Source organism: Ananas comosus, linkage group 5, assembly GCF_001540865.1.
Source record: "Ananas comosus cultivar F153 linkage group 5, ASM154086v1, whole genome shotgun sequence".
NCBI lineage: Eukaryota > Viridiplantae > Streptophyta > Magnoliopsida > Poales > Bromeliaceae > Ananas > Ananas comosus.
Window position 1 is genome coordinate 13,708,711 of NC_033625.1, and position 25,130 is coordinate 13,733,840.

The 25,130-nt window shown below is 37.4% G+C and overlaps 3 protein-coding genes across 4 annotated transcripts; all 3 read right to left on the bottom strand.

Moving 5' to 3' along the window:
* On the bottom strand, nucleotides 3,654-5,868 carry LOC109710719 (rust resistance kinase Lr10-like). Its single transcript, XM_020233457.1, has 3 exons — nucleotides 5,100-5,868; nucleotides 4,987-5,010; nucleotides 3,654-4,825 (listed from the first exon to the last, which is right to left on the bottom strand). Exons 1-3 carry the CDS (start codon nucleotides 5,866-5,868, stop codon nucleotides 3,759-3,761), a joined length of 1,860 nt encoding a protein of 619 aa, XP_020089046.1. The 3' UTR covers nucleotides 3,654-3,758.
* LOC109710789 (rust resistance kinase Lr10-like) lies at nucleotides 18,222-21,542 on the bottom strand. Of its 2 annotated transcripts, none has more exons than XM_020233549.1 (2): nucleotides 21,461-21,542; nucleotides 18,222-19,373 (listed from the first exon to the last, which is right to left on the bottom strand). In XM_020233549.1, the coding sequence occupies exon 2, from the start codon at nucleotides 19,318-19,320 to the stop codon at nucleotides 18,223-18,225; it is 1,098 nt and encodes a 365-aa protein (XP_020089138.1). In that variant the 5' UTR covers nucleotides 19,321-19,373; nucleotides 21,461-21,542; the 3' UTR covers nucleotide 18,222. The 2 variants fall into 2 exon arrangements, with proteins under 2 accessions (XP_020089138.1, XP_020089137.1); XM_020233548.1 differs by lacking the exon at nucleotides 21,461-21,542 and adding an exon at nucleotides 19,492-19,649.
* On the bottom strand, nucleotides 21,436-22,237 carry LOC109710720. The gene has a single exon (XM_020233458.1). The coding sequence runs from the start codon at nucleotides 22,147-22,149 to the stop codon at nucleotides 21,436-21,438; it is 714 nt and encodes a 237-aa protein (XP_020089047.1). The 5' UTR covers nucleotides 22,150-22,237.

Here is a 25,130-nt window from a genome sequence, read left to right on the forward strand (position 1 = left end):
CAAGTCAAGGCATCTTACCTCAGCTTTCTTGCCCATATGCTCATTAACAAAATGAGGTTGCTGAAAGAAAGCATCATCATATCATGATGCTGCTCGGTCTCTTCTTTTTGATTGTTCTGTTTCTACATAATTTTGGGCTGATGTTGTCAATACAGCTGTTTACTTAATCAACATTATGCCTTCTAGTGTCCTTTCAGGTGTCTCCCCTAGTGAGCAGTTGTTTGCCAAGCCTTCTTCATATGATCACCTGCGAGTCTTCGATTGCACTTGTTTTGTCTTGCTACCTCATCACGAACGAAATTAATTGTCTCCTAAATCTGCTATTTGTATCTTTCTAGGGTATAGTCTTTAGTATAAAGGGTATCGTTGCTATGATCCTAACACGAGACATCTTCGGATTTCTCGTGATGTGATTTTCTTTGAGCATCTTCTCTATTATGCCCAACCCACACCAGCCACTGCATCTTCTTCATCTGCCCCTATCGATCTTTCCTTTTTGCATGATTCTTTTCCAGGGCATTCCTCTTCCCCTGAGGACTCTATCTCTCCTCATACCTCTCCTGCAGATGAAAGTGAAGTTCATGCCTCTCATGATAGTCCTTTCGTCGAAGCTCCAACCGACGATCCTCCGACATTCGTGTGTCGCTATCCCCTTCGAGAGCGCCAGCCCAAAAGGTTCTTTGGTTGTGTTTCCTCACATTCTCTTTCTCTCCATTCCGTACCTTTCTTGCTACCATCCATACTTACCAGGAACCACGAACATGCCTCTAAGCTGTGGCCATTCCTGAGTGGCAAGATGCTATGTCTAACGAACTTAAGGCTCTTCACCACACCGGTACCTGGACGCTTGTTTCTCTTCCTCCAGGAAAGGTTCCAATCAGTTGCAAATGGATCTACAAAATTAAGACAAAGTCTAATAGTTCTATTGATCGATATAAGGCTCGCTTGGTTGCTCGCGGCTTTACTCAAGAGTATAGCATCGATTACGAGGAGACATTTGCTCCGGTTGCTAAAATGACCTCTGTTCGCGTTCTTATTGCTGTTGCTGCCTCTCGTGGTTGGCCGTTTTATCAACTTGATGTTAAGAATGCTTTTTTACATGGTGATCTTCACGAAAAAGTTTACATGCAGCCACCTCCTGGCCTTAATCATCCGCCTGGTCATGTCTGCTTACTTCGCAAGGCGTTGTATGGTCTTAAACAAGCTCCTCGTGCTTGGTTTAAGAAGTTCTCGACTGCCGTTATCTCTGCTGGTTTTCGTCAGAGTGAAAATGACCATGCATTATTCATTCACTCTTCTGCTCGTGGTATTACTGTTTTACTTCTCTATGTTGATGATATGATTATCACTGGTGATGATCCCGATTTTATACATTTTATCAAATCTTTCTTTCAACGTCAATTTGAAATGAAGGATCTCGGGCTTCTCCGTTATTTTCTAGGTATTGAAGTAGTCTACGGTTCTAAAAGTTATTTGCTATCTCAACGGAAGTACATAGCGGATCTCATCTCTCGTGCTGGTCTTACTGACAATGACACAGTCAATACTCCTATGCAACTTCATCAAAAACTAACTCCTATCATGGGTGAGCCACTTTCAAATCCCACGCGCTATCGGGAGTTAGTTGGAGCTCGTATTTATCTCACTATCTCTCGTCCAGATATTGCTTATGCTGTCCACATAGTAAGCCAATTTGTTCAGGAACCAACTTCTGTTCACTATGCTGCTGTTCTTCGCATTCTCCGCTATCTTCGTGGCACTATTAATCAGAGTCTTTTCTTTTCTTCTACCTCGGAACTTGCACTCCAAGCTTATTCTGATGCTGATTGGGCTGGGGACCATACTGATCGTCGATCTACCACAGGTTATTGCATCTTTTTTGGTGATTCGCTTATTTCCTGGCGAGCTAAGAAATAGAATATTGTCTCCAAATCTAGTGCCGAAGCTGAGTATCGTGCTATGTCTGCTACAACATTTAAGATTGTTTGGCTTTGTCGTCTTCTTGGTGATATTGGCATTACTTGCTCTACTCCGACACCTCTGTATTGTGACAATCAAAGTGCCATCAAGATTGCTAATAATCCGGTATTTCATGAACGCACTAAACATATTGAAATTGATTGTCACTTCATTCGACATCATTTTCTTAATGGCACATTGGCCTTACCTTTTATCTTATCGTCTTCAGCTTGCCGACTTCTTCACAAAGTCTCATACCACACAACGTCATCAATTTCTTTTATCCAAACTCTCGGTGTTTAACCCATCTTGAGTTTGCGGAGGGGTGTTACCATATATATTACATACCATATATATATTATATATATTACCATATATAATATATATACACTACCATTTATATTATATATTATTATGTACATTACTTTCTTATTAGGATAGTATTATTTTCTTTTGATTATTTCTTTGTATAACAAGAAACAATCTTGTACTTCCATGTAAAGCTTTTTTCTCTCTCTATATAAGAGAATGGATTTAGATGAATAATATATAGAAAATTTCTTAATTCTCGTGTTTCACTTAAATCCTTCGATACTCTTGTTGTGGTGGCCATCCACGGCCATACACTCCATAGCAAGCCCACTTCCGTGATTTATGTCACATTTGTTAAGAAAAATATTAGTAACAGTCCACAAGTGATGTGTCGAACCTTGTGGTATCATCACTTGTGGAAGCAAAAAGAAAAAGACTATCTATCTATCACAAATAACACAAAAAAGCTAAGTGGTTTTCAGAAAATTCTCGATTTGAGTCATAAAAAGAGACAAGAGTAAGGAAGCGCACAACACAATCACTGGCTCAACGATGTGCCCCTTGGAGAAGCGCGAGCGAGTTTTCGTCCTCACCTTTATCGCCGACAGCGAGCACTGCTTCCGCCATGACCTCATCGCCTCTATCAGCTCCGACCTCACGTGCCCGCTCCGAGTCCTCCTTTGGTGCCGGCACCGATGCCGGTGTTGACAGAGGCGGAGGAAGCGGAGGCAGCGCCACCCTTGTTACCATCGTCGAGGACTGTGAAGGCTATGAAGGAGGCAATGGAGATCGGAGAGGAAAAAAAAAAACGAGAGAAAAAAAAAAGAAGAGAGAAAAAACCTAATTTGGTCAGTATACTGAAAATTTGAATTGAATATAACAAAATTTAAGATAGTGATCTATTTTTATAAAAATGCAAAACTGGTAAATTTTTTATGTAAAAAGGCCAAATAATTATTATAGCATTTTTGTGGACCCAGGACATGGAGGAGTCAAGAAAAAAAAAAGGGTCAAATTCATGCCTTTCAAAAATTAAAAAAAACGAAAAAAGAAGAAGAAAAAAGACATCAAGTCCAAGATAAAAACATAAACTGACTCATTCAACTGTGAGTCTCACAAATTACATATTGACTTGCCCAATTGGAAATTGCAGGTAAATTGAGACCTTCAGCAGGGAGGTCCAGGACAATGCTTGTTAGCTTTGGAGAAAAAGTATTCAATTATATGGAGGATAAGTTTTAATCGTATAAAATAATATAGTCATGATTGAATTTCAATTGGCTCTCATTGCAGTGGAGGAGAACTCCGTTTATAGACTTCAATGGGGGTTTTATATCCATATTTTCATAACTTACAATTAATAACTTTAAGAGTTTCTTATTCAATTTATAATTCTAAAAAATGCTAAATCCACATGAGAATTTCCCTCTTGAGAAAGTGCATTAATTTTCAACAATGCTATTACACTTCATTTGGAGCTGTGATAACTACATCTTGACCTGTGAGGACACAAATGGTGTCGGTGGCATTGGCAAGCTCTGCGAATCGCCGATCAGCATCTGCACAACTCTCGTCATCGACGGCCGATCCCTCGGATCCCATTGTATGCACCACAACGCCACAACGACGAGTCTTTTCGCAATCTCCGTTTCGCTTGTATTTGCTATCTCTATCGCCGACCCAATGTCTTGCCCGTTCGCTAGTTGATCATAAATCCACTCCGGAAAATAGAACTCACTTTGGTTCTCAATTTGCGGATCGACGGTCCTCCTCCCGCCGACCATTTCCATCACCAGCATTCCGAAACTGTAGACGTCTGCTTTGTAAGACACCGCTCCGAAGTTTCTCGAATACATCTCCGGCGCGATGTAGCCCATCGTGCCCCTCGCTGCGGTCATCGTAACAATGCTTTGATCTCTCGAGCACAGTTTCGCGAGACCAAAGTCGGATATCTTTGGGTTGAAATTGCGATCCAATAAGATGTTGTGAGGCTTGATGTCAAAGTGCAGAATCCGTTGATTGCACCCCTGATGCAGATACTCGATCCCGCGAGCAATTCCTATTGCGATCTCTAGCAATTTCTCCATCCCTAGTGGCTCACGAAGGGTATTCCTACTTTTCGAGAAGATGTACTTCTCTAGTGATTCATTTGGCATGAACTCGTATATAAGCGCATGTGTGGTTCCTTCCGAGCAAAATCCCAGCAAGCGAACGACATTGAAATGGTGAATTCGTCCGATTGTCGCGACTTCGTTGGTGAACTCTCGACCGTCCCACTTCGATCTCGCGAGCATCTTTACCGCGACAGGAATTCCATTTGCTAACTCGCCCTTGTAGACGCTCCCGAAGCCACCTTGGCCCAGCTTATTCTTGAACCTTTTAGTAATCTTCTTAAGCTCCGAGAAGGTGTAGCGAGTCGGTTTTATGGCGTTGTACGACGCGAGGAATTTCTCCACCTTCAAACGTATCTCCTTTTCCCTTTTGGATCGTGTATAGAAGTAGACTAAGATTACAACCAGCAACAAAAGCACAACAAATGCGGCGGAAGATGTTGCTGTAGAGAGAATTCACAAATCACAATCAATTAATTAATCATGCGTAAATTTATGTGAATTACAAAAAAAAAAAACTTAGTCTGTAACTATACGATCGAGCAGCTCTTGAGATAAAATGGAAGATCTTTCGCCGAAACAAAAATTTCAATAAGGTACGCACCTGCGATGAGCTTGACATTTCGACCTGCGAAATGAAGAAGAATATATATAAGGAGTCAGATGACAGAAAATTGGATGCAAAATAAGGCAACGGCAAATCTGAATGTTATATACCTTGTCGGCAGAATGGTTGGTTGGTCGCCGAGCTAAATCCGCAGTACTTTTTCGCCTTCTCGCAGAGCATGCATTTGCCGGTTATTTGAGGAACATACCAGCCTACAGTCACCTCGCCGCGCGCTATGAGATCGGCCACCCTTTCCTTGAAAGTGGGCAAATAATCAGAACCGAATTCGGTCATGTGCCGGAAGGAAATGCTAAGATCGTCTGCGGTCACCCGACAATCCGAAGGGAGACTGACGGCATAACCATAAGCAGACAGCACATAAACAAACTGCGATGCAGTGCTGAGGCAAGAGATCGGGCCGGCGGCATCGTAGTCGTCGTCTGGCGTCCATTTTGTTGGGCAGCCTAGCAAGCTGATGTCAGAACCATCCAACAGTGGTTGATAGATTGACGTAGTTAGATTGAGGGATTCGACGGATATCAGGTTTCTCGTCAAGCAAGTTAAGCACGAGCAACCCAGCTTCACCGTGATTTCAGCGTTCAGGTAGTCGATCGTGGTCACGTTGAAAGATCCTGCATGCGGGAGCGCTACGACGGTGTCGTTGCCCGAGCACGTGAGCTCCATTCCGGGAGCGCCGCAGAACGAAGGGCTCGAGTCGAGACGGTACGGATATCTGATCTCCGGGCCGCCTTCTGCGCACCGCGAAGCCGGGCATTTCTTGAAGAAATCGCCATCTGCATCATCTCCTCCTGAGACAATTGTGCTTCTTCCTGCAGCGAGGAGAAAGAGAGCTAAGAGAATGGAAACAAGCCTATGCATTGCAAATCTGTGATGCAGAGGGCGTCAGAGGGAAAAAAAAAATCTTTAATAAATGATGCTTGTTCCAACTAAATTAGTCAATGGTTGGCTACTTTATTAGGAAATAAACTACTGTTACTATTAATAGCACCAAGTCATTTATTCTATTAGATATTCAGCTCTTTGACGAAAGAATGTGCAGTTAGAATGATGGTAATCGTCTAAGGTTTAGTAAAGTAATTAGTTGAATAGTATGATTTAAGAGACGAAAATAATCAAAAGATAAATTTACTAGCCGAAAACTTGATAATACCAATTGTTTGCTGTTATTGATAATACAATAGCTGAAACACAACACAATTCAGATACGGTAACTTGGCATCTTTGAAAAAATGGCTAGAATATGAACACGGCAAGAGCAAATATTAAATAATATTTTTTTAATATAATATCTTATAATATAATGTGTATTATATATTATAATATTATCAATAAATTTTAATTATATGCCCTACAAGATTGGTGGGTGTATGAATTAAAAATTCATTATCCGCTTTATAAGTTGATTTCATTGGCTACACACATCACAACAAAATTTTAAGCCTAACTTATTAGACATATCAAATGATATCGAAATATTTACATTCAAAAAATTATAAAATTTTGGATAATGAATTTTTAGAAATTAAACAATTAATTGTCATTTTAATCCTGCAGATTCTTGAAATTACTTAACATGTACGTAAGGATTTTCCAAACTAAGTATATGTATACATATATATCTTTAAATATTACCGGTCCTATATGTTATAACTTAGATTTTTAATTTTAAAATGGTAATTATATATTGATTGTGGTGTATAATAGCCATAGTTAGTTAATTCGAATTCGGCAAAAATTCGGTACAGGTATAATTCGGATAAAATTCGTCTTCTAATTATTAAATTCGTTGAAAAATACGGCTAAAAAACGGATTCGGTTATTATTCGGATACATGATTTATACGGGTATTATACGTTTATCAATTAAAAATTCGNAAAATAAAATTCCTGTACTTTGTTATAATAAAATAGCCACTTATGGAGAAATAGAATTTCAAATATATATATATATATATATATATATATATATATATATATATATATATATAAAATGAGAGGACCTCCCTCTCATCCGGTCCATGAGGCTGATGTGGCCTCGTGGACCGCGATATTTTTTTCCCTGCAAAGTTGCGCGCAACGCCGCGATTTTTACTTTTGATATTTTTTATTTTCCACGGACAGTACGCGGCGTAGCAGGCGGCGTCGAGCGAGATGGGACTATGGGAACTGTAGCCGCGGCCCTCTTTCTCCCGGCGCCAGCCAGGCAGCGGCGGAGGAGGAGGACGACGAGCGTTGCCGACTCACGGGCCTTTTTTTTGGGCGAAAACGGACGGCGTCAGGCGAGGTGGAAACCGTAGCCGCGCCCTCTTGCTCCCGGCGCCGGCTAGGGCGGCGGCGGAGGACGACGACGACGCTCGTCGTCGCCGCCTCGCGAGCCGATTTTTTGGGCGAATCGCGAATAATTCGCGGATAATTTTTTTTGGAGAAAAGAACGCATTTTTTTCGTACTTTTGGGAAAAATACGTTTCATGCCGTTTAATTCGGCTAATCAAAAATTCGCAAATAATTCGCGTATTATACGCGAATTTACTAACACAGATAATAGCTAAGGATATACTAGGTGCAGGCAAAAATATTTTTCATTACTAGCTTAATTATGTTACACTATACTCTCTACTGATTGTTTTACTTTCTATACTATACTATTTTCTTTTCTTTTTTTTTCCGAAGGCACCATTCAGCTATTTTATTGATAGCTACGAAAAGAGACTAGTATAATATAGAAAATTATAAATAAATTTAAAATACAGTATAAAAAGTAATAAAATATAATAATATAATAATAATTTTTTTACAAAAATTGAATAGTACATACGTACGATATAGCAGAATATACAAATAGCAAATAAAAATAATTTTAAAATATAGTATAGTAAAGTGTAATTTAACCTCTATAATTTAATAAACATGTAACTCTAGTTCCTATGTCCCATCCTCTCCGCGTGGAGGAATTCTACACTGTCACACTTGTACCACGTCATTAATAACAAGCCAATCACATTCCTTCTTTTCAAACAAAAGTATAATAAAAATATTTTTTTATAATTATGATGGAACATATATTCTTAAAAGAATTAATTTGATTAATTTGTTACGCCTCGTCACTAAGAATTTTTCCTCCGTGTGCGCTTTTTTTTTTTAAAAAAAAATATCCGGATAAGCAGGACACGCGTAGTTTGATTTGGTCAAATATGGTTGCATTGACTTTGCAAGTTGATTTGGTCAAACATGGCTGCTGTTGACAATATTATTGCTGTTTTTGGAAAGATAACTTTGTGGAATGGTAGGTCTAGAAAACTGAGGCCTACTTTGAAGTCTCCTCAATATTCTTATTAATCTATTCCCAAAACAAGTATGCATATAATTATTGCTAATATTCTCACCGTTTCAACAATTTGTGTTCTAGAATATGTTTGAAAGTAGTTAGGCATAAAAATAATAGACTAATTGGATAGCAATTGAGTTGCTGACTGCGAGCACTACAATAGAATTAGGTTATAGCGACACATATTTGTGACATTTTTGTATAAGTGTTTCATTTATACTAAAATTTTTAAAAAAATCTATTAATGCCTAAATAAAAAGTCCAATCCAACAAAAAATAAAAGGTTACTCTACTCAACCCATCCCACCTAGCCCATTCGGCCCGATTACAAACAGAAAAAAAAAGAAAAAAGAAAAATCGATTACCATCTCCCCTTCTTCCCTTCTTTCCTTACTCAATTTACTGAAATCCTAAACGAAAAGCCCTTCCTTCTCCTCATCCTCCGCCACCGCAGCCAACGAGGTAAAGTTCCGGCGGTTGTTAAATACTTAAATAAGTGTTAGTAAATTAGCAGCACTTTTTTTGGCTTATACCGATACTCTTTAACAATCACTATATACCTAGCGACTCCACATATAGCAACACTTTTTAAAAGTGTAGGTAATTTAGCCAGCAGCACCTTTTTTTGACCTGTACCGATATTTAAAAGTGTCGTTATAGACCGTTTTTGTTGTAGTGGAGCTCTACTTTTGGCCAGAAAAAGAAAACAAATACCAAATGGTCGTACATGTTGCACCATATATCTAGAATAGATTTATATTAATTACACATTAAGACACAATTTGATCTAATCAAGTGAGAGTTTATAAGGGTTTTTTTTTTCCTGCCTATGACATTATACTGTCTACAATCAATATAATTATTTAGAAGAAAAAGATACAATACCTATGATTACTCTTTAATGCACCTTTGAATATTGCACATAACTCAATTTACCGACTTCCACTATAAGGCGCATCACTCACTATCTTATAGCCTTAGGCCCTGTTTGGTAATGGAATTGTGTGGAAAGGGATTAAAAAATTTATTCTCCAAATCCTTATGTATTCTAGGATATTAAGGAATGAAATAGTATTTTTGTTTGGTATGAAATGTAATCATTACAAAGAATAAGCAATTTTATGTTTGGTAAATTTCCTGATGATAAAGGAGAATAGTGGAACAAATACATTGATACTTTGCAAAATACCAATATTACCCTTGTTAATATATGCTTCAGTTGAACACATCAATATTATGCTCATGTGTTATAATAAATTTAACAATGCCATTTCTATATTATGGTGCATTCTTCTACAATTTTTAGTTGCCAAAGCACATTTATTTTTCAGGATCACATTTGTAAATGCATTGAGATGGTCTTAGATTCATATAAACGGCTATAATTTAAACTGTAAATTTGACAATAACTTTTTCCTAATTATGCAACAATTTTAGCAAAGTGATTGTTGCACTTTTTTAAATTTATAGTTTGTAATCTGTTCATAAATACGCTATGATGCTCTTTCTTCGAGAATAATAAAGCATCATAAACTGCACAAAGTTAATTTGGATGCACAAAGTTCATGAATATGCTATCATAAAATACATTCACAAGTTAATTTGGATGCATATTTGCACAAAGTAATAAAGCATCATAAACTGCCGTACCCACCCGTATTTAAACGGAAATAATAAATTCTTGAAAAATATCATTATTACCAATTATACTTAAATCTTTCAAGATTACAGACAAGGCAACATTTGAACTTTGTAAATCACAAGATTACAAAGCTTTCATAATTAACATATCCATAGAAATGTTTACATAATCAGTTAGACGAAATACAAGTACGCTTAACATTCGACATATCAAACGGAAAGAAAAAAAGAAGCAGTTTGAGTTGCAAGAAAGTAGCAGCAGATGTGCTGAAAATACAAGATTAAAGAAGTCATCCAATTGAAAACATCATTGCAACAAAGTGCAGGCCATAGTATAAAACGAAGGAGACATGCTATCTATTATTCCATAATTGCTCCGTTATCATACCGCGGAGCGCCTCACCCCTCCGTGAGTCATCAATCCCAACCAAGGGTATTGGTTCCTCTTGTTGTTCATCTTGAGAAAAAGGATCCATTGCCATGTTGAAATACATATCGTTTCCTTGGTGCCTTTTGATGAAGTTATGGATGATACAACATGCTAAGGCGATGCGACATTGCACTTTGTAAGGAAAAGGAGTTGCTTGCCGAAGAACCTTGAAACGCCTTTTCAAAATGCCAAAGGCTTTCTCAACAACATTTCTTAACTGGGCATGCCTATGATTGTACAGATCCCGTGGTCCGCGATGCCTACGTGCCCGAGCATTGCCATCAAATTGGCTCAAGTGGTATCGCTCTCCTCTATAAGGCGCGAGAAAACGATCAGTGTTTGCATATCCAGAATCGACTAAATAAAATTTCCCTACACATATATAAAAAAATCCATCAGGATAACAGTAATAATCAAGAACCTTGAATATTTAAATACTTTCAAATGATTTAAATATAAACATACCTTCAGGTACCGTGAAACCGCCACTCTCACAACACCACCGCAGGACCCTCATATCTGCTGCAGAACCCTCCCATCCAGTACAAACAAATAGGAACTGGTGGTCGAACGAGCATGCGGCCATCATATTTTGTGAAGTAAAGCCTTTGCGACACCGATAACGCGGTTGCTTACTCTTTCTTACAACCACCGGTATGTGCGTTCCATCAATAGCACCAATTGCATTCTATAAATATAATCAACATGAAAGAAATTAGTAAGTCTAATAAAAGGGTAATCAAGAACATTGAATATTGGTACTATCACCTTGAAAGGGTGGAACAAAGGGTTGTCCCTTATTTTTTGATGCATTCCAACATTACTTGTTGGCATTTGGATGTACTCATGCCTCAGTTCCACTACACCTCGCAAGACAGTATTAAAATATCGACTAATTGTCTCCCCCGAGTGTTGAAATGTCTCGGCTAATACTCTGTTTGTGACTCCATGGCCTATAGCGAATAGAAAAATTCCAAGTTGCTCATCAACAGTTAGATGTCGACTACCCTGTATCAAACCTTTCTCAACTAATTCATCTCGAAGTCGTACGAATGTAGTGTTGGACATGCGAAAATGTTGGTACCCTCTATCTGGATGACCTCGTAAAATATCCATAATTATTTGATGACCGGTGAAAGGTCTTGTGCGACATGGTCGCTTGTACAAAGTGTTGTGAAATGTAGTAGCACCTTCATTGATCATAATACCAAGCACTTCATCCCAATATTCATCTTCCTCATCTAAGAACGTCATAAGATCGGCAATAGTTGGAGATGAAAAAAAACGACGATTGAGTATAGCACCCATCTCTGCAATATATAAAAAAATTACGATTAGTTAACTGTCAAACAACATCAACCTATAAGATTTTCTTATATAAGTTATTGGCTCAAGTTAAAAGGATTGAGTAGAAAATGATGGCTGCAATGGGTCTTATCACTGCCACCCTATCATGATCATCTACAACCCTATTAAGCATCATCGCCGCATTCGCAATTCCATAAAACTGCTCTGTTTGTTGAATGATCATAATCGGCTCAGGTTAAAAGGATTGAGGAAAAAATGATGGCTGCAGTGGGTCTTAACACTGCCACCCTATCATGATCACCATTAATCCTATTAATCATCATCGCCACATTCGCAATTCCATAAAACTGCTCTGTTTGTTGAATGATCATAATCGGCTCAGGTTAAAAGGATTGAGGAAAAAATGATGGCTGCAGTGGGTCTTAACACTGCCACCCTACCATGATCACCATTAATCCTATTAAGCATCATCGCCACATTCGCAATTCCACCGGAAGCCGCAATATACCTTTGTCGATACCCTCCTGCCTATTTCTTTGTTAATAAAACTTCATTATCCATGCAATCAAGCAGTGTATTGGTGTACAAAAAATTATTAAGCATATAAAAAGAACCAATGAGAGATATATGAAATACAGGGTCACCTGTAAGCAATAGAAAAGGCAATAGAATAGTAATAAAAGCAGGAAATATAGCAGTAAAGTAGCATTCTGTTTTATAGCAGGAAATATAGGGCATTTTGTTTGATAATTGACACTAGCAGCATAGAATAGAAGCATGATGGAATTGAAGCATGATGAAATAATTCAGTACAGAAACAAAATAAGTGACAGTAGCAGCATAGAATTGAACTATGATGTAAAAATAAAATGAAACCATCTGAGAACACAACATAGCAAAATTTAATCAACACAAGAATGGACCAGCTAGGGATAGGAAGCACTCAGGTTAGAAGCAGAGTAAGGAAAAAATTCTGCAGCATTCTAAATAAAATAATTTAATAACAATGAGAATGAAGCAGTTTTAGAGACAGGATAGTATGAAGTATAGTATGAAACATGAGCAACCAACATGTAAGCAACAAGTTCGAAAAAATCCCAGACACATAGTTAAGAAGGATCAACAAAACAAGTGGAACTAGCAGGATCGAAGTATAGTATGAAGCAAAATTTCAAGATACCAGCTGAAAATTGAGCAACCAAAATGAAATGAAAATGAAAATGAGATTAAGGCAGTTGAAGACAGGAAGTAATCAGCTAAAAGCTGGGCTCGGGGTTTTTAAACCTGTGATGGAATACAATGGTGGCTGCCAGGCTTACCTTACACCCTGCCTCCCTACCATTCCCTTCTATCACGCATCATTGCCAAAAAATAAACATATCAAAGATATTGCACAACCCACGAGACTAGCCGTATACAAAATAATAGAGCTAAGAGAGATACACCAATTAGAAAGAGGAATATTAAAACTGCATTACATATCTTCATACAGGGCCACCTATAATTCTCAATTTCATATTAAAGGAAAAGAGTAAGCCAATTGAGAAAGAAACTAGCAGAAATGTACAACTGATCATCTAATTGCATAGAAAGAGGTAAAACCCATTTTAAAAATATCCAACTTGAGATGATTTATAAGCCGAAACAACATAGAGGCGAGAGAAAATAAATTAACTAGACAAGCAATATGAAAACCATGTTTCCAAACAAACCCAATGTAACTCATTTCTTAGGAACTACAGGATAGTAGTATCAAAGTATAGTGTGAAGAAACAATATAGAAGAATCCAGCAGAACTTGAGCAACCAACATGTAATGAAAATGAGAATGAAGCAGTTGAAGATAGGAAGTAATCAGCTAAAAGCTGGGCTCAGGGTTTTTAAACCTGTGATGGAATACAATGGTGGCTGCAAGGCTTACCTTACACCCTGCCTCCCTACCATTCCCTCCTATCACGCATCATTGCCAAAAAATAAACATATCGAAGATATTGCACAACCCACGAGAATAGCCATATACAAACAATAGAGCTAAGAGGGACACACCAATTAGAAAGAGGAAACATAAAATCAGCAGTTGAATAGTACATTTCAGTAGCAGTATTGTAGCAATAAGGATGCATAACAGTAAACAAATAACGGAAAAAGCTGCATGAAAAGCCAACATGAAATTGTAGAAATACGAACTGCATAACAGTATACAAATAAAATGAAAAGCTACATAAATAGCCATCAGGAAATATAGTCCAAAATAGCACGATAGTAAACCATTACTACATTTTCATACGACATAGCTGACAGCAGTAGCATTAAAGCAAATAAAGTTCAGATACATAAAAACCATGAACATAAACGCAAACACCCATAAGCCTTGCTAACCATAGTCAAAACCCCAAAATATGATAGTTTGTAAGCAAGACCACAAAAACCAAAAGGCTAAGGTGCGAAAAAGTTATCTAGATAGGAGGAAAGGAAGGTCCGTCCGGCTTTTGTCCACCGGCCGTACGTTGCATACTTACCTGACGCTCAATCCACATATATAGAATATCCCCGCTTAAAGACATGAAGATGGATCGGTTGCGCTCATCTTTGAGCGCTTCACATGTAGAAATGATGGCTTCAAGAGAGAGTCTGGGCACATCATTTAATCGCGCCATACAATTCTCGATAGAGTGCACCTTCGGACGGGCATCAAGCTCCCGTTGCAACATTAGCTCGGCTATGTTCAGTCGCTTCTTACCAAGTTCGACAAGCTCCTGGATACCATCAGGGGTCGCAGCAGGTCGTCCCCTTTGGCTTGATGTTGGTGTTGTCTTGCGTGAAGAAGGGGACGAGCGGCGCCTTTTGCCAGAAGATGTATGACCAGAGATTGTGCTAACATTTGGATTTCCCCTCTTGACAGGAGTGGGTGTAGGGGAGCACGAATGGGTGTCGTTCACATCATTGTTCCGTGGGGACTGTGGTATAGGGACTGGTCGACCAGTTGAAGCTTGACCAGGACCAGAAGCATTCAAAAGTGAATTTTGGATTTGTTCTAACAGTGCTGTTGTTCCCGGAGAGGACGAGGATGTGCTGCGAACGTCCTCATTTTGCATCCCAGTTGTAAATCCATGCCTTCCCGTGGCAGTTGCTTTTCCAGATTAAAAACTCAATGTCGTGATATGCAGGGAATGGTTTATCCCTACATTTTGCATAAGCTGGATTTTCCTACACAATATAAGTGTGATGAACAATTAAAATACTTGTTATTTCATAATCAGAAATTGAAAATAAGAAAAGTTTAGTAACCTACAGCTATCACCGTATCCCAATCACTCGGGTCACCAGCCGTCGGAATGTGGCGCTCATAGTCCCAACCCCACCCACTTTTGTTTGCGAGTGTTTGGTACATAACAAATTGGCGTTTCAAAACTTTCAACCGATTTTGTAAATGATTTTTCATGAAACAGAGCTTTGTTCGGTTATTAAAATCATGGAGTATTCTACTCCAAGCCAATGTCGTAAAGCTTCCATTAATAAAATTACCCAAAACATGTTCTTCAGTCATCAAGTTCAACATAGCAGAATCCATGACCTCAGTCCAATTTCCAGAGCGTACTCTACCCTTCGAGGATTCCCCCCCTGGGCTTTCAATGCTTTGGGTGTCGTTCGAGGCAACGTCAATGAAGTTAGGATATTTTCTTATAGGACGTTGTGGCGCCTTATTTTGAGAGGCCATCTGGAGTAAACAAAATTGTAAACCTGATGAAATCCATTCGAGAAGTTAGGAGGAAAGAGAGGATCAAGAGAAAATAGTGGCTTAGGGGAAGAAGTACATGATGCTTCCATAGTGGCTGCAAAAATGTGAAATTGCCACCCAACCATAGAAATGTATCTACTTCCCCGTACATCATCACTCAGTATAGCCCATTGTACGAAGGCTACCCGCAATTTTACATCTCAATCAACAACATTTCAGTTCGCAACAATAATTTTTGCAAAAGAGATCATTACGACAAGAGAAAATGTGAAATATCAAATTGAAAACATAACATGCATGTTGAGTAAGCAATACTTGGAAGCTATTATGAAAGCTACTAGTTTTCAGGTGGATAGTAATAAATATTATGTTTTTTTTAATTGATAATTGTATTATAAAACAGAGAGTAAAAAGTAGTAGATTCGATATAAATGTTTTTTAATAAAAAAGATACTACAAACTAGAGTAAGAAACAAACCAGTTTAGTAAGAAGAAGTAGGTTATTATCTAGCAGAGTAGGACTTGAAGCATCAAAAGAATAATAAAGTTCAAGACTAAGTCATCGATATTCATTTAAAAATAACAAACTTTGCAAATTATATACATTTTCATAATCACTATAAAAAGTGACCTTNATTTAAAAATAACAAACTTTGCAAATTATATACATTTTCATAATCACTATAAAAAGTGACCTTTGTTTACAATGAATACATACATAAAATTGGTATTTAAACATATATACAATCATATCACAAGTATGGTGTCTAATATTAACAAAAGGGAAGAAGGTAGATGATTATATAGACATTCGAAGCATCCTTGATGGATTTCCAACCTTTTCAACTTTTATGCAGTTTATGGCGAAATGACCGCACAAAGTGTGCATAAATGGCATTAGCCAAAGGGCTCAGCATGAATGGATCGTCATGTGTATAAATATGGCGGCTGCATAGAAATAAATCTATGCCTCCAAGCCATTAGTACATCCGATTTCCACCATGCATCACTGCTAATAAACCCAAGGTAGAAAACAGCAAGAAGGTAGAACTGAAACCTTACCTCAGCAAGACCGAAAATAGAAAGTGCTATGCTTGAATACGGGTCGAGTACAAAGGCAACAACATTTGTCAAGTGCGATTTTTGCCTCAAGGGGTGGCAATAACCCTTATTGGATCCTTATTTAAAGGATACCAATGTTGCCTTACCTGGCCGATAGAAGGAGGGAATACTCGATGTTAATGGCGCCGACTAGTCAAATCGAGGCGACAAGAGAAGAGTATAATCGATTGCCAAAGTGGTGAATAATTTTGGTGCTCTCTGGCCGAGGAAGATCACCTGGAGTAAATATTTATCTGCAACGCTAACTGCTCTCCGGCAAGTGTAGGTGAGAGTGAGATGTAGGAGATCTCGAAATAGCACACCTCAATTAATGGAAGCTTTCATGCAGGGAGGGAAATCGACAAACTGTAGTAGGTGAGATATGGTTTAAAGAGAGAAAATGATGAAGAAGCTTCATGGGGAAGACACTTTGACGAAGCAGAGAGCCGGCGTAAAGAGGATAGCATAAAGAGGGATGACCAGAGGTGGGTGGTGAGATGGAGTAAAGGCGCGGGGGAGAGAGAGAGCTAGGGTTCGGTGGTGAGCAGCAGTAAAGAGGAAGGAGAGAGATGACACGGGTAAAGAGGAGTGGGAGGCAGAGGCGTTTCAGAGAGGCGATAAACACAAGGGCAGGCGAGCTCGTCCCACGAGGCGCGATTTTCCAGTGTGTGCCCTTGGAATTAAATTTGGATTTCGCACAATTCCAAGGGTGGTGCGGAACTGCTGTTAACGGGTAATTCTGGAATATGCTAGAATTACCCGCTTTGACTGGAATTTCCTATTCTGGTATTTTTTCCATCTTGTTTGGCAGATTTTTGGGTATAAACTTAGCTATTCTAGACTTATCCTGTTACCAAACAGGGCCTTAAGGTTTGTCAAAGCTTAGGATTTATTAAGTCTACATTAGCCCACCGACTTAATTAAGTTAGTTGAACCAACCTTATGCGCCTGAGGTCCCCATACCATGGTAATGTGGGTTTGTGTAACAGGTTTTTGGGAGTGTGTGAGTATAAATGTGCAAGTCCGCCGCAAGGTGAGTGTAATGTGTGAGAGGATTACCGACCGTCCCTAGAGCAAGTGACAAAGGGCTTGGTGGTTGATACTCGAGGTCCAAAGTTCGAATCCTAGTTGATGATTTATATTTCCAGCTAAGTTTCTTTATAAAAAATAAACGAAGCGGATAACGTGTTATCTATCTCTCAAAAAAGAAAAAAAAAAAAGTGTGAGAGGCTTGTACAAGGTGAGTGTTATATGTGAGAGGCTTGTAAAAGTATATATTTTTGTATCAATAAAATTTTTGTGGTTATCTTGGTATGTCGATTAATTCTCTACATTAGCCACCAAGCAAAAGAAAAAAAAAGTTTTCTATGATTTTCCAATTAGTTTTCTATATATTTTTTTCTTTTTGTTTTTTTAAAACTTCTACTCGAGGTCCTCGCAATATAAATTAATTAAGTTAAAAATATAAAATTACAAATAATGACATCTCTAACAATTTGTGTATTAATTTATCTTTATTCATTTTTTTCTTTCTGCTTAAATAAGTATGCTCTATTAACAGCAGCTAAAAAAATTGGTGTCTTATCAAAGCGTAACTCTAATTCGTGCATGTGGTACATCAGCAAACTTAGCTTTGAGTAACTGAACTAACAAATTTTACATCCCTAATATTATTTGTCTGAAGATGAATAATCGTTCTGTTCGGAAATGATCGATAATTCTATTGAAGTGGATTGAATAGAAGATTGAATGGAAGATTGCCTTGCAGAGATTGGCTGCGAGGATGAAAAAAAGGGCCTTGGCGGCATTTGCAAGTTATCCGTATCCCCTTCCAACATCTCTATAACTTTATCCATAGAAGGGCGATTTGACGATTTCATCTGAATGCACCATAACCCCACTTTACATAGCTTGCTTTCTACTTCATGAATCTCAATATTGTTATTTATTTCAATGATCCCATCGTTCTGTGTAAGTTGGTCGTAGATCCAAGAAGGATAGTAAACTTGGCTTGTATTTTCTATCGATCGGTCCACATTCCTTCGACCTCCCGCCATCTCTAGTAATAGCATTCCAAAACTAAAGACGTCAGATTTGTCAGATACAATTCCAAAGTTCCTCGATACCAATTCCGGAGCAATATATCCAATGGTTCCTCTTGCTGCACTAAGAGAAACAAGACTATAATCCTTTGGAAACAACCTTGCGAGTCCGAAATCTGAAACTTTTGGGTTGAAATGGCGGTCGAGAAGAATATTATGCGGTTTGATGTCGAAATGTAAAATTTGCATGTCGCATCCTCGATGCAAGTAGTCGATACCCCGAGCCACCCCAAGTGCTATTTCATTGAGCTTATCCCAGGAAAAGGGTCTACTACTAGTTCCTTTTGCCGAGAAGATATACTTGTCTAATGATCCATTAGGCATGTACTCGTAAACAAGAGCCCTCTTTGATCCTTCTGAGCAAAAACCAGCAAGCCGCACTATATTTACATGGTGAATCCTACCAATTGTTGAGACCTCATTGATGAAGTCTTCTCCGTTGAATTGAGAATTTCCAAGCATCTTGATGGCAACATGTTGCCCACTTAAGAGTGTACCTCTAAAGACCGACCCAAATCCTCCTTGTCCCAACTTCTCTCTAAAGTGGCCCGTAATCGCAATGATATCAGTGTAGGAATATCTCGTAGGTGAGAGCATTTGTTGGTCTTGGAGAAACTTTTCTATAATATCGATGGACACATGACTGCTCCATAACTTATAAGCCATTAGAATTAGAAGCGAAATTGGTGCAAAAACGAACCTCCCTAATATCCAGAATGCTGAAAAAAAAAAACATCAAATTCACATAAGTTAGTTGATTAGAGTGGAGAAAAAAAAAAGGAAAAAGAAGAAAAAGAACAGTTTGTCACTTGTCGCTAAATCATTTGGTAGGTTTACCTAGTAAAAGCTGCACAAACTCTATTACAACAACCACGACGACTGCATAGCGAAAGTAGTGATTGCTGAAGAAGATATCGTGCATACAGTGTAAGAAATAGTCCTCACTTTTAAATAAGGAGTATGGAATGGAGAGACGCCCTTTGTTGTTGACAAAATTGTCAAAATTGCTGCAAATAACACAATTATGATGTATGTTGGATCATGCGGAAGGATAATTTAATCTTGTTTTACTTTTTATTCTTAACGTGACATACTTAAAATTTGAAATAGTTCTATATATAATATATAATAGGATTAAACCTCTTAACTCGATTATTGTATTTTGCGTGTTGGCTAAGCACAAGAGATTAATAGGGATGAGTTTGTTGGATTAGAGTAGTTTTAGTATGGATGATCCCCACGAAAAGTGGTGCGTCACACTTAAAGACAAAATTTGAACCGTAAAAGAAAACAAAACTATGTTTTGTTAAGAAGTTCTTGCTGTTACATAAAAACAAGCTATCAACTAACAAAGAAGAGACAAAATATGATGACTTGAAACTTAAAAGTGTACGAAATTGGAAAAAAATTCAAAAGTTGTGGGATGAATGAAAAGGAAAAAACGTGATGTTCTTTAAAAAAATAAAAAATAAAAATAAAAAATAAAAAGCCAAAATGTAGTAGTTGAATTCATTGTTTAAAGTTTGAAGCTTGAAACTTATGTTAAATATAAAAAGATTGAAAATACTATTTTCTGATAATTTAAGTTTTTGAAGAACAAAATATTTATTTTATATAATTTAATTTGGTATCAGGAATTCTAAGTTTGAATCCCACTTTGCTCTAAATATGGCTATCAAAAAATTTCAAGCCCAAATGTGAGAAAAAGTGTTGAACAAAAAATTTATTAGGCTTAACTATACTATACTACATTCTTATACTTTATAGGTTTTTTTTTTTCACTTTTTATATTGTACTTCTTTTTTTTTAAACACACCACTCAAATGCCCTTTATTTTCAAATACACACCACTCAATTATCCTTTTTATTTTCAAATCCTACACTATAAGCAATAAATTTATAATTTTAAGTAAAAGCAATTAAAACATATTGATTGAAATTAAAGTGGTAAAGCATTTACTAAGATCATTTTAACACACAAAATAACAAAATACATAAAACCACAAAAAAGTTAAACATAATTTAATAAAAATTTTCAATGAGTCTATCATGGATATTCATTTAATCAATGCTTCTTAATAAAGCTGCAAGATTTTATCTAAATAATGGTAATGTAGATTTAATAATGGTAACGTAAAGAATAGCGCGGGAAAATAGTTTAGTGATATTTAAGAGAAAAAATAATGCAAGAAGATGGAAAAAAAAAATAAAATACAATATAAAAATTAATAAAATATAATAAAGCAATGGTGTATTGAAAAAATTATTAGTATAGCATAGAAAATGAAAAAAATTATAAAGTACAGCATGGTAGAGAGTAATTAAGCCAAAATATTAATTCAGCGTATCTTTGGAGAACAGTAATTGTTTTATACAATTTAATAGCTCTATACTAATTAAATCTTTGGCTGATATATATGGCAAATGAGTTTAGCTCTGTCATAGCATTTGGTATTGATACACTATCTTATAACTAAGAAATTTTCTTTTTAAAATCAAAAGTAAATTTAAAATTGCGTGTAAGCATGGTCGCAATTAATATTTAGTGAACACTGGTGGACTCTAATTTAGATACGGTAGCATAATTCAGTATAGAGCTACTATACTTTCGAAAGTATAAAGAAGTTAGTATTTCTGACTTTTTGACCCTTTGATCAAAAACCGTATGATTGAGATGAAAATAATTCCTTCTAGAGTTGAGTGATTTTTCGTCAAAGAAGTGGATCAAAGAATTAAAAAATTGAAAGTACCAATTCCTTTATGCTTTCAGAAGCAGCATAGTCAAACTCGTGTGCGTAATTCGTACCTTTTCGCTTCTTTCAAGCATCCATGAAACGTTGCAGATGGAGTTGGCTGAGCCTGTTCTTGAGGGCGGGGGCCGACGGCCCACGAAAGCACGAATCCCTCCTTCAAGAGCTCAAAAATATCGGTGGCGGTCGAATTCCCGACGACATCCCCGACGACAGGAACCGAGGCCAGAAATCCGCACGAGGCCCCAATCAAATTCACAGTGAATGCATAATTTTGAACTACTACATAGACGAATGTGCTGTTGCTGCTTAGGCAAGGGACGCGCCGGTGCCTGCCGTTTCGGATCGGCCTCGTGCAATTCACGAAGAGAGCCCAGTTTTCCCCGACATTCAAATACAAATCCGAAAAACCCGGTGGCGGAGATGGGATTCGAAGATGGCAATATCTGTCGTCACCTACAAACACGGGATCAACCACACTGATAGTCTGGTTGGTATACGAGATGTTGGTCACGTAGTACTTTGCCGACCCCAGCTCCAGCATAGGTTTGCCGCCGTCGCAGAGAATCTCGTAGCTTGGGGATCCGCCTGTCGGCGTTTCGCTCGCCAAACGGAAAGGAGAGCTGATGTTGTCGAGACTCCCACACGACGACGACGACGACGGAGAACAACCGACATGATTCACACAAGTGAGGAGGAGGAGGAGGAGGAGACATAGTATCATAAAACAAGAGTTGAGCCTCATAGTTGTTGGTAGCAAAAGAAGTTCTCTTGTAGAGTTAATTTAATGTCTTTTGATCTCTTGATTTTTAGATGATGTAGAGAAGTGCAATAACAGCAAACAATAATTTAGTCGCATCTATCAAGTTGAAACGTGTATTGAAACGAAACAATATTAAAAACTCCACCAACGCCATGATGAGCACTAGTGGGGAAGGAGAATTATATATTGACCTCTCACTTGTCTTTAATAAGTGATCACGACCACGCGCATCAGTCAAATTACTCTGCTTTGATTTGGAATTTGAAATTAACATAGTTAGAAATATAAAGTAATTAAATTTTGAACTTGGAATTTTTGATATCAATTATTAAATTTTTCTGTAGCTGATATTAAGTCTGAAGAAACAAAGATTGCAAGAAAAGTGCTAGATTTGTTGGAAATTCGGTACTCGCCCCGGTACCGGACTTTGAGAATTCGCAATCCGCTCCGATACCAACTGCTGTGGATCCGATATCAATTGTTGGAATTCTGCAACGAAAACATCAAATCGAATTTTTACTACTATAAATCTGTCTTCTCAGCAAAAACTGATATAATCACAAAAGATAGAAAAAATCAAAACAGAAAATATACGAATAAAATAAGATTCATTAAATAAGAGAAGATTATACATGACTTCTCTTCTGTATAGAGTAGCTACAATTCGAACCCTCTTTCTAAATCTCTTCTATCTTTCTCTCGTTTTCTATAAACTCACAAAAAAGACATTCTTCACGTGCACCCGTACACAAGGTGCACTCAATAACTCATGGCTGGAACTTTCTCGCTCCAACGAAGCCGTACGGTTCAAGCTTCAGGCGTATGCACCATAAAGCTCCAACTTAATTAATTCGACCGTACCTCTCAAGGCTAATTAACTCCTTAATGCTATATATATATATAGAGTTGAGCTAGAATACTCTTAATAGTAAACGGGCGTTTTCACTTCGAGATTGTTTTCGATGATAGAGCTTCCATATGACGATCGGCTCCGTTGACACATGATCTATACACTTGAAGTGTTTAGAAATCAAATTTCAATTTTTTCGACATCATTTGCCTAATGATCAAAGGGTTTCAAAATTTTGTAATTTTAATGTGGATAAGAGACGTTTTCTCGTTTAACGGTGTAAAGATATCCAAATCAATTGAATTTTTGTTAAAATTCTTTAAACTATTTAAACAAGATCTATACTCTTGATCTTGATTACAAGACTCCTATCATCATTTTAAAGAATATTCATTTTCAACCATTCATTTTTTGTTCACTAGATGTAAAGAACAATATCGAAGTGCGTGAAATTGATTTCTAGGTAGTTTTAATGGTTTAGATCATATTTAACGGAGCCGATCGTCAATTTGGAAGCTCTATCATCGAAAACCAACTCGATAGTAAAACGCCCCGTTTACTATCGAGAGTATTCTAGCTCACTTATATTATAATATATATTATATATATATATATATATATATATAGAGTGAGGCTATTATGTATCGGAAGCACGGAGCCTTCCATGCTTCCAGCTCGTTTTCGATGTTTGCGACTTTCAATCGTCGATCGGCTCCATTAAACTTGATCTAGAGTATTGGAGTACCGTAAAAAATAAATTTTATTATTTTTCGATACCATTTGCTTAGTGATCGAATGGCTCAAAATCAACAAATTTCAATGGCCGTATGTGAGCGTTTGCAAGTTTAACGGTGTAGAAATATCCAAATCACGTGAAATTTTGATAGAAAATTCTTTATACTATATAAAACAAGATCAATATCTTTGATTTAAAATTTTAATGTCATATTATTACATTTTGTAAGATTTTTATTTTCAGCCGTTGATTTTGAGCCCCTTCGTTCACTAGGCAAATGATATCGTAAAATCATAAAATTTATTTTCTAGATACTTCAAATACTCTAGATCAAATTTAACGGAGCCGATCGACGATTCGAAAGTCACAACATCGAAAACGAGCTGGAAGCACGGAAGGCTCCGTGCTTCCGATAGCATAGTAGCCTCACTCTATATATATATCATATTTAACGAAGTGGATCGTCGATTTGGAAGCTCTATCATTGAAAACAACTTATGAGTACGAGGGCTCCAATACTCATAATAGTATAGTAGCCATGGCATATATATATATATATATATATATATATATATATAAAAGCACAACACCCCTTATGCTCCTAACTTTCTAACCAACCATCAAGTTTGATGGGTGGTTAGAATGAGAGGAAAAAGAGATATTGGAGAGAAATTTGGTGTCTCAATTTTTCTTCTCCTTGAATTTCTCTCCAATATCTCTTCCCCCTATCATTCTAACCACCCATCAAGTTTGATGGGTGGTTAAAAAGTTAGGAACACAAGGACTGCTGTACTCCTAATAGCACAGTAGCCCTGCTCATATAGAGTCCGACTACTATACTATCGATAGTACCAAGTACTTGGTACTATTGAGTTTTCTACCGTTAGATCTACCCTCTGATCATTTCCACCCGTTAGATTATACTATTAAACCAACCACTCACTCAACCCTACGGGACCACTATCAATTTAACCGGAGACCACTATCATCCTAACCGCACATCTTTTCATCCAACGACCGAAAACTCAATAGTACCAAGATACCAAGGGCTTGGTACTATTGATAGTATAGTAGCATATATATATATATATATATATAAAATTGAGTTAGAATACTTTTACAAGTATCACCCCCATAGTGCTATTAGGTTTTTAGCCATTGGATCTACTTCTTGATTACTAATAGCCCTTGGATCAAACACTATTCCACCTACCACCACCTACCACCATCTACCACCATCATCTCAACCTCACATCTCTCCATCCAATGGCGAAAAACTCAAAAGCACCACCCCTATGGTGCTTTTGAGAGTATTCTAGTTCAACTATATATATATATATATATATATATATATATATATATATATATATATATATA

Bases quoted from the DNA above. Each gene is read 5' to 3' on its own strand.
- LOC109710719 (XM_020233457.1), bottom strand. From the start codon at position 5,868: ATGCATAGGCTTGTTTCCATTCTCTTAGCTCTCTTTCTCCTCGCTGCA. The intron at 5,011-5,099 runs GTATATAACATT...TTCATTTCGCAG, and splicing joins CCAACCATTCTGCCGACAAG to GTCGAAATGTCAAGCTCATC. The intron at 4,826-4,986 runs GTGCGTACCTTA...TTCTCTCTACAG, and splicing joins AAATGTCAAGCTCATCGCAG to CAACATCTTCCGCCGCATTT.
- LOC109710789 (XM_020233548.1), bottom strand. From the start codon at position 19,576: ATGCACGATATCTTCTTCAGCAATCACTACTTTCGCTATGCAGTCGTC. The intron at 19,374-19,491 runs GTAAACCTACCA...TTTTTTTTTCAG, and splicing joins GTTTGTGCAGCTTTTACTAG to CATTCTGGATATTAGGGAGG.
- LOC109710720 (XM_020233458.1), bottom strand. From the start codon at position 22,149: ATGAGGCTCAACTCTTGTTTTATGATACTATGTCTCCTCCTCCTCCTC.